At 39.2% G+C, this 18063-nt stretch overlaps 1 protein-coding gene across 7 annotated transcripts in view; it reads left to right on the top strand.

The window, feature by feature from the left end:
• Positions 1–15470, top strand: part of SLC44A3 (solute carrier family 44 member 3) — a 40659-nt gene extending 25189 nt beyond the window's left edge. For 3 of the 7 annotated variants that reach the window (XM_032117401.1, XM_032117404.1, XM_032117402.1), the window contains 5 exons: positions 1841–1918; positions 11221–11358; positions 11838–12074; positions 13859–13957; positions 15216–15470. In XM_032117401.1, coding sequence (XP_031973292.1) covers positions 1841–1918; positions 11221–11358; positions 11838–12074; positions 13859–13957; positions 15216–15221 — 558 coding nt within the window. In that variant the 3' untranslated portion in view covers positions 15222–15470. Of the gene's footprint in view, positions 1–1840; positions 1919–2189; positions 2992–11220; positions 11359–11837; positions 12075–13858; positions 13958–15215 lie in introns of those variants that run through there. The other 4 variants (XM_032117405.1, XM_032117403.1, XM_032117407.1 and 1 more) reach the window with 4 other exon arrangements.
• Positions 15471–18063: the final 2593 nt, after the last annotated feature.

The following is an 18063-nucleotide window of genomic DNA, read 5'->3' as shown; positions in this document are numbered from 1 at the left end:
AAAAGGTTTTAAATGTAGGCCTTTTCCTCTAGGGTTTACCTTGGCCTTGAAGCATGTTATGTATAGTTATGACAGGATATTTACAGTGATCATACCTATGAGGCATGTGTTTGGTATAGGTTATGAATGCTTAAATAAAAACCTCTTGTAATAAAACACTTGAAATTTGTTGTCTGGGTTTATGTTGCTTTCATTTGAAAGTTTTGGTTATAAAACTTGGTGTGTTGTGTTAACTAAGAACATTCTATAATGACAGTTGATGGGACAACTTAGAATATTTTCTGCCTTTAGAGAAAGCAGGATAAGTGGACTTGCTCATTACATGGTTTTGTAATCTGAGTAACTGTAGATTTAATTAGCAAATAAAGATTATTTGTGTCTGCAGCACTGGGCCACAGGCTCCTTTTTGGTCCAGTTCCCAAGCATTCAATGATATGACCCATAGCTGTAACTGCTGCTAAAGAGGCTAGAAAGTGCTCTGGGCAGCTTGTGTCCTCAGTCCTTGGAAGGATCCTCCCAAGAGTAACCTTGCTCCTTTGCATGGCAGAAAGGACAGGCTATGGCCCCCCTTTCATTGAGGGCCAGAGTCGTGGTACTAAAGGATGAGAAGTGACGCTGCGTTCTTGTAGGGCTCAGCCAGGCTTCCCCACCCTTGCAAAAAATGTTGCTGTCCTCTATGAACAGAGAAAAAGTCAGGGGTCTGCAAGCTTGCAGGTAAATTTAAAGACATTTTCTACGCAGAAGTCTCCAAGCAGAATCAGAGAGGAGATTGTACTGGAGATCCCTTGCTCTAGGCTTTTAACAAACAGTACTTACTGAGATAATACAGTTTTACTAAAATCATTTCTCCAGCAATACATAGCAAGAGTAAAGTATTCTCTGTCAGGAGTTTGCATGTATAGTCACCATTTTGAAGGAGTTATTCCTGGAATATTTTCATGAACCTTTCTGAAAAAAGTTCAGAGGCTTGTGGTTTCTGCTTGAAAAATGGTAGTTGTTTGGACCTGAGTTTTCAATAGTGACTGGAAGATCTCTGCTTTCCAAAACAAGATAAAAACATTCTGATCTCTGGAAAAATAAGATTAAAAAAACCAAGTATCCTTGAACTGAATTTCCTTTTGTTGAGAAAAACAGCCACTTAAATTTGGAAGGCTACTGTGGATACCAAGATGTCTTTTTCTTGTCTTGAATCATCTCTTTGATGAACTGTTCTGAGCTCATTATGTGATGGGGGTGTCGGGGCGTGGAACAAACATTAAGGTTTACTGCTCAGTTTTTACTATGAAATTAATAGCTCAATGGTCTATGAATAACCTGTTCTAATATAAGATTTTTCTTCCTGTCCTGAAAAATGAATGTATGCTCTGAGTTAAAACCCATGTATGTTCATATAAGCCCTTCTACCCATTCTTTTGTTAGTGTTCTTTAGGGTACCAGTCATTTCAGAACTGTGGAAGGGTTTTGATAAAGTTAAAAATCTGTCCCTGTACTCCCTGGTCACTGTGAAGTGCTGTAAGGATTACTGGCTTGCCTGCCTGTTTTGCTCCCCAGGCAGCTGTTAGCTCACAAAGCTGCTCACAGCAGTTATTTTCTTTTCCCAGAGAAGAATCTTCCATCCACAGGAAGAAAAAAAAAAAAAAAAATGCACAGCTCTTCAATCATTAATATTGAAAGGCCTGAATTAAAAACAATTCCTAAAATCCTAATTGAAATATCTGCTGTCTAAGTGAAAATTTTATCAGAAGAGTCAGTCCCCTGTAAAGCAAGTTTGTTTCTAGAATGGTGGTTCTGTTTGAGGCTAATTATGTATCCAGTGACCAATAATTTTATTTTATTGCAGAAGAATGCAAAGTGCCTGTTCAGCTGCTGTTTCTGCTGTGTTTGCTGCCCGGAAAGTTGCTTAAGATACTTCAACCAGGTATGCTCTGTCATCTCTGTCCCTCAGCCTAGTCTGGATACTGCATGTGGGTGCCTGCCCCTTAGCATGTCTAAAAAGCCACAGGGAGAGCATGCAGGCCAAAGTTTCCTGCTGGCCACCTGAACTAAACAAACAAAAGAACCTCCAAGTGCAGGTGAAACTTGTTGCAAAGAAACAGGGAATTGGCAAATATGCAAGGTGCTAGATTTTAGAAAACTTGTTAATGTAGCTTGAGATAGCCCTTTCAGAGGTCTACTTGCTCTTTCTGTAGGTTAGACTTAACATTTTGCTGAGTTGTGCCAGACAGAGTCCTGAAACACGGAGAGTTCAGGTAGGAGGAAGCAATGAAGAATTAGGAAACATACCTGGAGATGTGACATTAAACTAATTACAGTGTTTTCCACCTGAAAGTCCTGAATGAAGAAACTTGAATTCCTGGCTGATTGCCATTATCAGCAGATCTGGGAATATGAGCCATGATGTTAGCAGTCTTGTTGTAAAGGTGTTTTTATTGGAAATGGATGATTTCTGACATACAGCAGTTTTACAGATACTTGACACCTCTTTTTTCCTTCCCGATTCTTTTCTCTACGTGTGTTCCAGATTTATATATATAATTGTAAATAGTTAATTTTTGTCTTTGTCATTGCCTTGTTTTTATCTCTGAGGACTGTGATATTCTTAATGTAAAAGGGAGTCATATTTTCAAATTGATTCCTCTCTCTCTGACTTCTGAGTTCTTTGTTCTCATTGCTGAAGGTAGTAGTGAAGTAAACAAGACAGTTCTGATAAAGGGTCTGACTTCTTCTCCTAAGAAGATACATAAATTAGGTTTAATCTTGGACAGTTATGAAGAGAAAGTTTTAATTTATTGCACCCTAGATTAAAACTTGTGGAGTGAAATCTCTGAATTTTCCAGGCCTACATATTCTAGGTAGGTCTTATGGTCAGTGACTTGGTGAGGAATATCAATGTTCATTTTGACTCCAGGCTTTTCATTTGTAGTCACCCTTTCCCCTTGGCTTGGCTTCCTGCCTTTCAAAGAGATATCCAGCATCCTAGTGTTTACTTTCTCCAGCTGTTGTGTGCTATGTGTTTGTTAAAAGAATTAATTACTGTAATGTTCTTCCTTTTGTTTCAGAGGGCTATATTGTAGCTCTTGTTCCCTTAAAAGATTTCCTGTTTCCTAATCTATTGTTGGCAAATTTCTGTTTTTCTATGAGTTGTGGTTTTTAATCTAATGATCATAATACAGTGTTTGCTTTTGTTTTGTTTTTTGAACATCTTTTTAGCAAGGTGATGGTAGTCCATATGTTCCAAATCCAGGGCAATTTGGGCAACAGTTAGAGAAGAAAAAAAGCAAGAATAGGCCACAAGATTTTAATAGAACTTTTATCTGTATGAAAATGTAACATTGGTCTTGGGTTATTGCATCTCATAGAGTAATTAATGGATCTAATTATTTATTTACTTTTTTCCCCCTATAACTAATCTGTTCAAGCCTATTTCTTAAAAAAAATATATTTTGACTGCAATTGAAAATCTTAGTCTTTGATTCTGTAAAATCTGTGGCCAAATGTTAAATAGAAAAAAAAAGAAGGAAAAAAGTCCACAGCTTTAAGCAGCTTTGACATATTGCTTGATTTACAGAAGTAGTGAAGTCCTAAGAGCTCCTACTGAGATTGATGAAACCTGCTGGGAGCAACCTAGAAATTTCCCATAGATGTTGAACATGGACTTGAGAGTAGGACTTGGGAGGGAGGGGTTAAAAAATTGCTTGTACCTGTGTTTCTAACATTTTCAAAGTATTCTTTAAGTTTAGATTTTGATTTTTTTTGTACCTAAAATGTGGAACAGTTGTTGTAAAATGTGGTCCAAAGATCGTTGTGTACATTATCATTCCTTACTATTTACAATTTCTTTGCTTTTTATTTTAGTATTACTTTCACTATAGTGAAAAGCATATAATTACCTGAAACTCTAAAAAAACAAGATCCAATCACTTCTGCACTATTTTCTTCAACTTGTTGTTATGCTGCTTAGGTAATTTAAATTCTTTGTGTTCCTTCATTCACAAGTTTAATCAGGATTAAACAGAGTACTTTGTTTTCCCTCTGAGAACTTGCAGATGAGAAACAGGTGCTGGAGGAAGTAACCCTGGTGATAGAATGCAAGCTTCTTTCTTCCCATACAGAATCAACCAAGTGCTCTATTATGTTATCAAAGAGTACTTTTTGGGCTGGAGAACCATCCTGCATGTGGGATTTAATACTGACTTTAATAGTTGCATGCATCCCTGAAGTGACTCATTCTCTGCAAACTCAGAGCTCTCCTGGAAGTTAACTGGAACAGGCCAAGGAGTTACCCTGTCATCTTCCCATCATGACACAGTGCTGTGCTAGATACTGGCAATTGTCGTATTTGCAGGGATAGTTTTGGAGGAGGGGTAATGTAAGCCCAGTGTTCTGTGCAGATTGCAATACAGACAATTGCATTCAGCCTTTCTAAATTTCTGTTGGATTTGCAACTGGATCCTGTGCTAAACTGTGGCGTAGTGTTGTTATGTGCTGTTAAACAGTTCACTCTTTAAGCTGTTCCACTTCAGTCATGGGCAAAGTGATTCATGTGTGTGTATAATCCATTAGTAACAATTGTGAAGCACTCTGGGTTCTGTGGCTGAAAAGTGCTTTCTGAATATAAAGTCATTATCCTTACTTGACAGTTCTGTTTGCCAACACTTGTCAGAATTACCACAGATTTTTCATCTGGCTCTGATGGTTTCAGTATGTTCCAGATAAACATATCCAATCATCTCAAGGAAAATCTAGGAGATTGAAAGTTTTCTTCTGTAAAAAATGTATACTGTTTTTTCATGTGGTTAGGGAATTACAAGGTCTGTGTCTCTCCTGCTTTCGTGGCAGTCTTAACTTTAGGTACATCAAAGTGTTCACATGTTCTTCCTTTACAGCCTTGTTGCAGTGACGTTTTTAAAAAACAATACAACTGGATAGTTTTGCTTTTCTGTGTCCGCTTTGGGTCCATCTGCAGCCAGTTGGCAAAGCGACCTCTCCGAAGTGCAGTGCCTGGATTTCTAAAGGGGTTGCTGAGCAGGGTGTGGCTTCTCTGTGTTAATCAGCATGTTTGCTGCAGTGTAGCCTTCTGGGCTGTCAGTGAATGTCAGTGAATGCAGCAGTGTGTGAGCCTCATTTCCTACGACAGAGACCCTTCCCTGAGACTGAAAGCCGGCAACTGTCTAGTGTAATAAACCAGAAGCAAGTCTGTCCAATGGCTGTATATCCATGGCAGTCATTGTCTCTTAGACTTCCATCCAAAGTTTATCAGGAGGTTTCAGGGGATTGTTCAAAATTCTCCACAGTGCCTCGTGGAGAATTCACCTAGATAAATCCAAAATTCATGCATACTATTGTAAAGCAAGTTCTTCTCTGCATGCCAAACACATTGTGCCTCACCCCATCAAGTAGTTCTTTTTCCTGCCAAAAGCAATACTACATTTTAATTTTACTGGCAAAATTGCTGCTAGATACAGAGCTAATTTTTCAATCCTCTTGAAAATACGAGGATAAAATGTTAATCTTCAGTGAAATCGTATTTTAAATATGCTTACTTTCCTTCTACAGACTTTATGTATGTAATAATAGCAAATAAAATTCCTCAGGTCTTTACTTGTTCTGTAGGATGAACCGTGTAGGGAACAGAGTTGAACAAAGCTGACTAATTCTTACTTTGATATCTTTCTCTTCCTCCCTATCCCATTAAGAAGAAACAAAAGGGGAAAGAGAGAGAGAAAATAAAAGGCATTCAAGCAAGTGACTGGTAATTCAGTGCTTTTAAGCAGAGAAATTTATGAACAGCTCTCTGGAAATCTTCAGTTTGATTTCTTTCAGAAATCCCAAGCAAGAACATTTTCTCACTAAGTGCAGAAGCCACTGAAAGCAACCCCAGTAATGATGTCATTATGATGCAATGGGCACATAAAGCAGGATCCTTTTGATCCAACCCTGTCATTGAAATGGAGCCCATGTGTAGCACTGTGATGCAGCAGGAAGGGACACCCAACTACCCTCTGAGGAGAAAGTTGTGTTGGTTCTACCCACTGGATGACAGCCATGGAGGGAGTAGATGACACAGAGAATAGGAAGCAAGGAAAGTTGGAAATTTTCTCCAGTAAGTCCAGACTGCGAATATAAGGTAGAATGGAAATAAATGAAAGTTGTGCTTTTTGGACTGCTTGGGAAGATTCAGGAGGTTGTTGAATGCTCCTTACAGATGGTAATTAGCCTAGGAACAAAAAATAACCATTTCTGTATTAGCTGTGTGCTTATTGATTAGAAGTGGAGGAGGAGAATATTCTCCATTTGTTTGTTAGCCACAGCACAATAGCCTTTATTTAACAAGGCTGCAGGAAGCACAGAGTCAGTCCCAGAAGGTACAAGATTAAATACTTGTGCTGGAAAGAGGGGGATAAATGCCATTGTACAAGTTGCTGGTTACGTGCTCAGTCTTATCTCACTGGGGGGACTGGAAAATCGTGTGACAAATGAAGGGTAAGAGCTAAGCCCGTTAGTCATCTATGAGACAGCAGGGAGGGATAAAAGCCAGACAAGATCAGCAGAAAAATCAGTAGATGTAAATTTTTCATGAATAAATGTTGTCTGGAAGTTGGAAGAAGGTTCCTAAGGACCAGAGGGACAACTGTCTGGAATAGCTCCAAATGTAAAGCCTTGGAGAGGGGAAGTCCTAAGTGATGTAAAGAGGGAGTTTTCCATTTAAGAGAAGTTTTGTATAATGTGCTAATCTGAAATAGCCAGGGACTGGAGTGGCTGAAAGTCCCTTCCAGTCTTGTATGTCCTCATCCCTTCAGTGGGGCCTCACAAGGCCTGCCTTGCTTTCATTTCCCACCACTGAGAGTCATGATACAACTTTCTCACCAGACCACTAACTGCTGCGCAGCAGCCACAGTCACTGCCTCTTGTTACCATTGGATTTCGTTTTCTGAGGGGCTTCCACTGGCAGCAGTGACACTTGCAGGCGAAGACACTTCACAGTCCAGCCTGAGCTGCACCACACTGCACTGGGGGTAGCTAACCACAACAGCCCCTAAGAGATTTGGCAGCAACAAGATCAGATCAGGCTGAAAATACCAGCAGAGCAGAAAAAGCTGAACTGGGATGAGAGACCAGCATGTCTCCTTCTTCTTTTTTAAGAAGATTCTGTTGCTATGGCAATTCTCTCTTCCCCAAGCTCATTTTATGAAGGCAAGCCTTAGAATGGAGGACTGAATTCAGCTGTTACACAAAGTAGCAATTATTCTCAACAATTGGGGAACTTACAGCCTGGATCTGAGCCATAGCGCCTTTCTCATGAAACTACCAGGTCACTTTTTCCAAGACCTTTGACATTCTGTGTTGTGAGGCACAGAAGGATATATTCTTTAAATAGGTTTTTTTGCATACTGTGGTATTTGGAAATATGTAAACATTCCCATTCCCTATTTATTCATCCTGACACTGAGAAATCAGTGTCTAGTTCCCAGGCCCCAAGCCAGAAGAGGCTTGTGTACTTCAGAGAGGTGGCAATACGAGATCAACTTGCTGGTGCAAGGATAAAGGCTGTTCCTGACCCACTGTCTCCCATGCTTTCTGACCAACCCTATCTATCAATGCAATCATTACTTGCTTGTCACCAGAGCAGAGGCTACCATTGTAAAAGATCAATTCATTAAGCAAAGATAAAACTGTAAGAGCTATAACATGTACATAAGGATCAGACTGAGTCCCTTTCTAGGTCTAGTATCCCATCTTCAGCAGTGACAGTGAGTAAATGCTAAGGTTGAACGAGGATATTTCCCTGTCTCTGTGCTGTTTCTGAATCTGATTTCAGCCAAGGGACTTCTAGGGCTGAGTGTGTTTTCTGTGTGTTTAATAACTCTCACCTGATTCCTTTTCCCTGAAATTCCCTGTCTCCGTTGAATTCATGCAAACTTTTAGCAGCTAAAACATCCCTTGTCCAGCAGTTCACAGTTTACAGATTTATAGTGAGAAGAAATACCATCTGTTTTCAAATTTGGCTCCTACTACTTCATACTGTTCTGCCCCTGTCTGGACGTTGTTCTGGAAGGAACAGTGAGCCATCTAACCCTATACAGCCTCTCTGCATTTCTCATGAGTCGGTAGCCCTCTTGCTGCATCCTCCTTCAGTCATCTCTTTTCCAGACAGAAGAGCCTGGTGTTCCCCAGACAGAAGACATTCCATACCTTTTGGATCATTCCTGCTGCCCTTCTCTCAAATATGTTCAAGTCCACTAAAGCTTTTGTGCATGGAAAAAGAATGTATTCTGTAGAAAAACATATTTAAATAACCTGTGTCTAAATGTTAGCAGGTTCTTAACTGACCGTGGTCTACCACCTTAGCCTTCACAACTATCTTTAATTTGAAAGGCTTTGGATTATTGCACATATCCTGCAATTTCCAACTTAACGGGATATCTAACCTTTTTAGTCCAAAGTCCAAATGATTTGCAAATATAGGTAACAGCTTGTGTGTGTTAGGTGTTCCTTGATGAGTAAGGATGAGAAATCACTTGAGCTCATTTCAGTGCAATGCTGAGTTTCATGGAAACATGTTACCTTAAATGTTTGATGTGTTTTGTCAGTGACAACATGTAGATTTCTATGTGGCTGGATGGGCTCAGGGCATGGGGTCTGTATGAGAAACTTGAGACTTGTTAGGCAAGTGTATGGAAAAAGATTCTAGGCTGAACAAGAGACCCTCCAAATATTTCATGTATTTTTTGCTAAATACGTATTTTTTGCTAAAAATACAGACATGTATTTTTTGCTAAAAGGTAGAGATCACTTGGCTAAGTCTTCCAATTCTGCTGGTAATATTCCTGCTTTACATACGTCTGACTAGTTTTGTAGCGTTCAGCAGTTCATTAATTTCTGTCTCTCTCTTGTTCCTTCTATAACATTAGATTATTACCTGGCTGCCTTTGTTTCTTGAGTATTAGGTAATGCTTACATTATTTAAGTTATAACTGCTATAAATGCCATTTTTTATCAGCTGGTTTGTAACACAACAAATCCTTGTGCAGGTAGTGTACTGTCTCCAGCGTTATTTTCAGTCTTTCCAAGATAACTGTTCTAGTTAATAAATATTAGAAATTCTTTTCATTGTGCATTCTTTGAATACCAAAGTGGCTACTTCAAGAATGCAAACAAATGGGTATTTATTTTAAGTTTGGAAACAATGTTTGTACAAGCGCATGTGCATTTCCAACGTTCTTTTTAATTTTTAAAACACTTTTTTTTCAATTTATAATGAATACCAAATCTCTGTTTAATTTATTGGCAAAATTTATACTGACCTCACCAGGTCAGGATCTACTCTGTGAATTTAGTTCTTAAGGGACAAAAACAAACTTAGAAAACACTTTTCCACTTTGTGTCTCTGTTCCCTCTCTGTTTAATGGGAATGATGAAACAGACTTAACTCACAGCACGTTATAAAGAGAAGTCTGTCCATGTCTGAAATACTCAGTGACTGCTACAGATGGAAGAGGGAGCGAGATGTGAGGCCATCTACCCTTTGCCTGTGTCCTCGGCCAGCAGGGCTGGCACTGGCAGCTCCACTGCTGCTGCATCCTGGGGTGTTCCGGTGTAACGGCATCCTGCTGGGGAGGGAACAGCGTCGGAATAAATGAAAGTTAGCACTGAAAGCATTTTTTCCTGTTTAGAAATGAAGTGAACTTGCTTGTTTAAACATATTTTTATGCAGATACTCTTTGAGTTTCTGTAGAGTTCATTGGAGTCTCTGATTTTTCATAGCGTAGGCAATAAATCCATGGTCTTTATTTATACTCTTTCCATCTATGGATGTATTTGCTAATATGTAAGTACAATATTTACAGAAACTGGTTTTTTTTCTTTACTATCAGAGGAAAAATAACTCTTTTTCATATAAATAATATCCACAATAAAGAGACAAAAAGCCTTTGATTGCATTTAATCAATCTTTTTTCTTGCTTTCTTGCTTTCTTGCTTTGCTGCACTGCAGTACACTATACAAGTTGCTCAGGGGTAAACTGGACTTTCCAGAAATAAATTTTCTTCGCTTCAGATATCTGAAATTATTTTATATTTTGAATTTTAAGTAAGAAAAAACAGATTTTTGAACAGGAAGTGCCTTCAGTAGGCCAGTATAATTCACTTTCAGCAAACCCCTTATGGGCTGGTTTTTTTTACTTCCAGGTGAAGCAGAAAGAAATGTAAGCACCACGTACATGTCTGGGTTTATAAATTCCTTCAGAACAGTAATCCCTTGCACACTGTGGTTCTTACTGACCATACCAGATGTGACTAAAGTTTTTGTGGCATAATCTGCCTTCTAGTATTTTGAGTAAAGGGAAACTGCTCATAAGAATTGCTGGCAAAGCCCAGAAATGTTTCAGGTGTTGTAAGTGCTGCTTTTCTTAGCTGCTATTTTGGACATAGTTTCAAAACCTTGTTGAGTTCCATAAATGGGACATATATGTCAGTTTATGCATAAGTTCAAAAATAATCAAATCCATGAAGGTAAATATTCTATCCTCCCCACCTGTCCAGGCAAGTTTCCACAAAGGGGTATAATATATATCTATATAATGTAATGTATATATATAATGTAAAATTCTCAATACATTATCTGTTGTTCGGAGTGGGGTGGGGCATGTGACCTTACAGTCACTGGTCTAGTCCAGGATCCTTCATGAAAAGGTTTATTTTATGACTATGACCACAAGCTTGAATTTCACTAGTATCTAAAGTGTTTGAAAGAGTCATGTGTAAACTTTTTTTAATCATCAACCTTTAATGACCCACTAAATACATAACTTCATTGTTCCACTTACATAGTTCGCCAGCAGTGTTGGAGATAGATACCCAGTAAGTTTGGAGAGTGTGACTCCAGGTGTTTTCTGGTAATTGCGTCAAATTCATTCACAAAAATTGGGGTAGAGAACTTCGGTGTTTTAAAATAAATTGGATAAATGTGGCTTCAGAAATTTATTTAGTCATTACTGTAACATTTGCCAATGGTAAAAATTATGTAGAAAAAGTCTTTGAATTTAGAAGTATAGTTATTATAATAATTTGAAATAAAATTGCCATACTGTGCAAAATAGCTCTTTATATTCATAAAGTCAGTATTTCCAAATAGAGTTTAAGGCTTTGCATTTTGCTGAAGTAAAATCTAGATTATGAGTCTTTCCACTCTCACTGCATTATTATTTTATGTCATTTCAGCATGCATACACAACTACAGCCATAAATGGGACAAATTTTTGTACATCAGCAAAGGATGCTGTCTGTATTTTGGCAAGGAACTCTGCTAAACTTGCATCCATTAGTTGTTTAGGAGATTTTCTCCTGTTTTTAGGAAAGGTAAGAGTAAATAAGATAACTGTTCTATAAAAATGAAGTGAAAAATCAGGTTTGATTGTCTTTCATTTATCTAAAGTAAATAAAGTTTATCTTTGTTAACAACACTTTGTTCAGTGTTGTTAATGCTACAAAATAAGTTTGGGAGAGAAGAATATTTAAGGCATTTAACTTTGCAGTGTTATTTAGTTGTATTATAGCAGCATCCTTGGTGCCACTCTGCCAGTTCCAATTGCAACAAGTCTTTGGTAAATACAGGGCAAATGGTTTCCTCTGCCCTATGGAATTTACACATGGAATTGAACACAAAGTGTCACAACTGTGTGATGCTGGAAACTGCCTAGCTATCTCCCAGATGAGATGAGCTCTTTAAATACTGGCTGTGATGTATTTGCCTCAGGGTTTGGGCGGATTGTTTTTTTTATGAGAAACATTTCTATATGATTAATGAGGCTACACTGGTCTCTTGCTGCCCTTTACAGGTGTTTGTTGTATGCTTTACTTTTTTTGGAGGATTGATGGCATTTAACTACCACCGGGAGTTGCAAGCTTGGGTAGTTCCTTTGTTGCTGGTTGGATTTTTTGCCTACGTGATGTCCCATAGCTTTTTGTCTGTGTTTGAAGTCACAGCAGATGCCATGTTCCTTTGCTTTGCTATTGATATGGAAACAAATGACGGAACTGCAGAGAAGCCATACTTTGTGGATCAGGAGCTGCTGGTAAACCCTACTGATTACAGCAAAGATATTTGAGACATTCTAAGCTTTTAAGAACTTTTTCTTTCCCCAACCCCAACCCCTGAACCCACAACCCATGCTATTTCCTTTCCAACACCTTAGAACAGGATGGACTCAGGAATACAAGTACATGAATTTATAAACTGAAGTAAATGGCTCCCTCTGACTCCCGTGTGCTAGCTACAACCTGTTGCCTTCTTTTAGGTCATATTCTGTAAGTAATGGCTGACTAGGCCTAATTAGATATATTGTTGGTAATTTAAAAATATAAATAAATAGATGAGCCAGGTGCAGAAATTGATCCATGGAGGTGCCCTAAGATTAATGATTATATTTCTTGTGACTCACTGTACAGTGATGAGAAAAAATAAACAACAAGTAGCAGCTCAGGGATCTATTCCACATCCTACAGATGCTGTAGTTCAGAACAAACTTCATGCATATCTGAGTTGCTCTGCTTCATACCTTTACAGATTCTTTTGCCAAAACACTGTCTTCTATCTCTTGATTAAACTCTTCTGCCTCTGGACAGGTTGTTCTGTGTCTTTACCCTTGTAATTACTGTATTATATTACCTTCAGTACTTAGCTAATAGTGATGTAGTGCTGTAACTAAAGCATTTGAATATATATGTGCCATCCCTTTCTAAACAAGAGAATATCTGAAGATGCAGATATTAGTTTCCTTTTGTGCTAGTTTTGACAATTCTGTCTGTTTCTTCACAAACCATGCAACAGAGAAAAGCCAAGTGATCCATGAAGACAAATACCCAGCAGCCAGAGTAGCTCATATGACACAAATGTTCTGGATGGATTTCTTCAGGACAATGTCAGAAGAACTGGTTTTGGGTTCTGGTTTTTATTTATTTTTTTAATGCTGCTGTTAGAGCTTCTGTAATATTCATAGAATTTTGTTGAGAACAACAACAAACAATAAAACAATGAAAAGGCAGCCTAAAGATAGGCTTAACCCTTTGTACAAAAGAAAGCAGATACATATTCTTTGGCTTTGGTTCAGAATAGTACTTAAGCACATTGCCTGGATAGGAATATGAAACCGAATGGAAAGCTCTGAAGCCTTGACCTCTGTTCTTCCCTCTCTGTTTTGCCAAATGCTAAAATACTTCTTAAGCCAATTTTCCTTCATGAAGCAGAGGCTTTCCTTCTCCACTTCCAAACTTTGTGGTAGTTTCTCTTTAACTCTGGTCTTAATTCTATGTAATTAGCCATGCCCTAGAGCTGTGGGTGAAGAGAGGATTTCCCACAGGGACAAGGAGTCTTCCAAGCAGGACAGGTTCTGTACCCTTGTATGGAAAAACCATGGGCAGCACATCCAAACTCCTCCTCATTGTAAGATCAAGAGTAAGTTTGCTCACACAGACAAGAATTTGGAGTTTCCCAACACATGAAGGCATTTGACTCGTCTGTGTTACAATAAGGTTACAAACATCCCTGAGGGTGGAAGGGAGGCTTTGTGGCCCTCAGGACAATATGCAGCAGTGGGCAGAGAGACATGGGAGGGATTTCATACAGCTGGAGTCCTCATTCCTACAGTAGGAGATATAACAGAAATTCTTGATTCATCCCTCTCAGTTGCATTCATCACTTCTGCTGCCTCTGCAGTCCCTCCCGGTATCACTCAGTGTCATCCAGCCAGGAACCAGCACAGTTTCTTAGCCCTGGGCTAATTATCTTCCTCTACCAGGTATTTTTATTTGCATAATTGTTTCCTTTCACAAACGATCTTACCCTAGTTTTTGCTTGTAGACCTTTGTGAGTCAGAGTAACAAGTTAACAGAAGGGCAAAACCACAGAAGCACAACACCATTCCAGGATAATGAAGATGGGACAGAGCTCCAACCTATGGTGAGACAGAAGCATGGGATATGTATTTATCTGCCAGCTAATGTGTTTGCCTTTATGTTCCAAGAAGAAGGGATGGAGGTTATCAAGTATCTCCTGACATCTCACAGCAACCAGTATGCTGTACCCAGTATCCTATTTTTTTCTTCTATTGCTTTCCCTCCTCAGGAAACCCTCTGCTATTGCAAAATGGATAGGTCAAATATTTCTTCTTTCTTCACATTCCACATTTTGCCCAGCAGAGGAAGAGAAAGTTTGGCCTGTGGCAAGGGGGTGGAGGATAAATGCTATTCAGATAGTCTTTCACATGCCTGCTGTAGCAGTCAGAAGAGTGGTAGGCTGCTTAATTTCATGCCAGACCTGCTGAAGTTCCAGACCTCTAAGATCAGAGTTTAGAAGCCTTTCCTCTTCCCCCAGCCTCGCCTCGCCTCGCCTCACCTCTCCTCTCCTCTCCTCTCCTCTCCTCTCCTCTCCTCTCCTCTCCTCTCCTCTCCTCTCCTCTCCTCTCCTCTCCTCTCCTCTCCTCTCCTCTCCTCTCCTCTCCTCTCCTCTCCTCTCCGCCCCTCCTCTCCCCTCCCCTCGCCTTTCTTATCAGTATATACATTTATTTACTCTGTTTTATGATGGGGTAACAAACCTGAGGTGCCAGAAGGGAGTGTTTCCCCACACCCAGGCTTGAGAAAGTCCTCAGGGTCAATACTCACTCACTGACATCTGAAAAAATACTGCAAATTGCCCAACCTGAGAAGCTGTCCCAGCAAGTTCAGAATCAGGACTGATTTTCCCCAAGCATTGTGGGGGCCAAGCTAGGCCTGCTAGAGAAAGATTCTGCAGGAACAGCTCCTCTGGCACCCACACTTGCTGGACACTACTCCACGTCCTCTGCTGTCTCAGCTACTTACACAAGTGTAACAGATGTCAGTGATTTTTCTTGATCTGCTTTCAAAAGGTACCAGGCTCTAGCAAGCTCTCACACAATCCTGTGGGCATTCTGCTACAGGCAGAGCACTCCTCCAGTTTATTACTACAGTGAGGGATAGTTATACGAAATTTTTTCATTTTTGGGTCTGTTATTGCATTCTTCAGTAATTTTTTGCCAAGAACAGAAACCAGAAGCTGGGTGGGTATTATTCCCTGCAAGATTGTGAATTTGAGATACAAAAGAACCTTGATTGTTTTCCCAGTTTACTCTTATGACATTTAAATGCAGAAACAGAATGAGTGCTACACATTATTTGACTCTGTTTTTCTCTCTTTGTAGACTTGAATGTGGTGTACACCAGGAAGTGTGGAAGTAGAGCAGCAATAGCAAAAATGGTCATAGAAGTAAAGGTTACCAATACCCCAAGACAAAGTATTAGTTCTCTAAATCTGTTGTATCTTCTGCACTGGTAAAATGACACACAATCTGTTTGTATGAATAAAATATTTTGTGTGTCATCACATCTGATTTTTATTACTACACTTGTTATGATGGTCTGAAAGTTGTTAATAAACTCACTCTTTGTAATTTCTATGTTGTCAGACTAAAACTAGTAAGTCAAAAAGGTTATGGAGCTGTTCTTTTGGTGTGTCTGCTAACATGATTTTTTCAGGCTTCTCTGGGTATGCTGTGTCAGTCATCCCTAGATCAGTAAATGCAGAAACATTTGTAGAGGAGGTACTCTGAGATGACTGTGTCCTGATTTATTCTGCATATCTGAACAGCCAATTAAGGAACAGACTGAGCTCACTGATGGAAATTACCCTTGATAGAAATTCTCTGTAGTCAAGATAATTAGCGGTTATGAGGTAGGTGTCTTTCTTTTAATTATACTCTTTTGGGAGTAGTTTTTACAAGTTCGTATCATAAACTGTCCAGGTCCTCTCCAAAAGGCAGATGAGGAACAGTCCTTCCTTCCTTCCCTCTGCAATTAAAAAGATGAAGCAGAAGAATTTGTATCTGGATTTAGAGCTTGACAAAGTAGCAGATGACAGAGATAGAAGAACAGGACAGACATGAGATAAAAGGATGTTATAAATAATACTATATAGAAATGTTACCTGTAACATGGGTGTGAAATACACCATGGAGGAATGTAGCGACTGTCAGGGCTCTAGGCAGAAGAGGAACATAAGTGCAGACACTTTTAAAAAAACTAACATGGTAACAGTCTGCCAGCATTTTCTTGTGAGCAGTTTTAAAGCTTGTTTAAACTTTGTACCTGGATCCTGATTGTAATACACTTTGGGGACTCCACCTTGTTCTGCGTATGGAGTAGTTTTAGATTTTACTTGGTGGCACATTTTATTCTCTTTGTTCAAACGCTCCTTTAAATTTTGTTTAAAATTTAAAACAGGACAGGTTTGAGGTGGGAAAATGATGCCAACCAGGGATTTCAGTAAATTATCTATACAGGAAGTGAGACATCAGTGAGGGTAAGTGACTCAGAACTGTCTTAATGAATATATTGATAAACCCTTGATTAGTCACAGCTTGGAAATGATGTACAGAAAAGCTCATTGATGGCCTGAATAAGAAATCTGTTTCATTTAAATACTGTTTCTGGTCTCCTGCTGTTGAAAGGAGACTAGTAATCTGCTACGGAATGCTAAGAAATACTTGCTTTTTATCCATCATTTAATTAACTTCAGTCTACTTTAATATGAGCCACTTCAAGAAGTTGTGGAATATAGGATAAACGATGAAAAAGGGAAAGAAACAGATTAATTACTTTCTGCCTGGCAGGTGAAGCTGATAATGTACTGGCTGTGACTCACCGCCTCTCCTTAGCTAAATCTGTACCCTTGGATACTGTTGGTGCTCGGCTTGTGGATGCTTTGGGAACTTCTGAAAAGTCGTGAATAAGCAATAGCTCTCTAACCCTGAGGAAGTGTGCAGATACAGTACTTACAAAGGGGCAAAACTTTTCCTCTGCCATGGGTTTGCCAAGATTGCTTCAGAGCAGAAGTGTCTTCACAATGTAAACACAGTATTTACCAATTTACAAAGCATAAGAGGTTTGCTTTGAAGTTAAAACCCCCCCAGTTCTTATTACACATTCGGGGTTTTTTTTCCTGTTTGTATTTGATACTCACACTGCATGTTTTGGCCTTTGACTCGGGAACTTTGGTGGAAAAAAGGGAAGGAAATTTTTATCTAATCCCTAGATGACCTTCAGAGGTTCCTTCCAATCTCAACAACTCTATGGTTCTGCTCATTGCAATTATGATGCAGTGTCATTTGCATCTGCAGCTCCAGAGTGGAGAAAGGACTCTTACAGACACTTCCTACAAATTCTGGGTTAACTTTCAAAGAAGGGAGGTACTGAAAAATGCTGGTTAAGCTGTATTTGAGTGTATTCTGTTTAAGGAATACTCTATTGTCACTAGTCCAGAAATTACATTATAAAATAAGTTTTGAGAACTGTGTGTATTTTTATAGAAGACTTCCAAACACATAGCTTTTCATTAAATTTGTACAGAAAGCATAGCATTATAGCTTTCAGTTACAACTCAAGACCTCCCAGTCTTACATACATTGCACTAGCAATTGTGTCAACAACCTCCAGCTGCAGTATTCCTGTGTGGCAGGAGTTCCTCACCTGACTCAGAGGGATAAGGCACGCCTACAGAAGCTGATGCTACTTAATGCTTGTTTCTCAGTGCTACCTTTCCCTGCAGAGTACTGTAGTCAGGCAGCTGCAAAGGAGGCTGTATGTAGGCACAGCTCTTGGGAATACGGTTCCTGCTGGTTCTGAGGGTGGGCTAAGCCACTTCCAATAATTTGAGGTCTGCCCTGCAATGCAGCCCAGTAAGTGTGGACTTGTTTTTCCTGCAGCTATGGAAGATTAGATTCAGCAGAATGAAAGGTACTTTTATAACTATATTCCTTAAAAATAGGAGATAGGGACTACTGGTGTCTGTTTACCAGAAAATGGCTAATTATTGCAGCCTATGGTTTTAAGCAAGGCAGCTTGATTTTGGTCTTGCTTGGTGTCTACTTCAAACTCTCAATTCAGTTATGATTCCACTGGATACCTCTGTGGATGAAAGAAAACATGCATACTGACAACAGTTTGTGTGTTGTTTGTTTCTTCTGTTCAAGTACATAATAAGGGTGAGCAAGT

The sequence above is a fragment of the Corvus moneduloides genome, chromosome 9 (genome assembly GCF_009650955.1).
Source record: "Corvus moneduloides isolate bCorMon1 chromosome 9, bCorMon1.pri, whole genome shotgun sequence".
NCBI lineage: Eukaryota > Metazoa > Chordata > Aves > Passeriformes > Corvidae > Corvus > Corvus moneduloides.
Note: the sequence above shows the minus strand (reverse complement) of the source record. Positions and strands in the feature narration are given on the sequence as shown.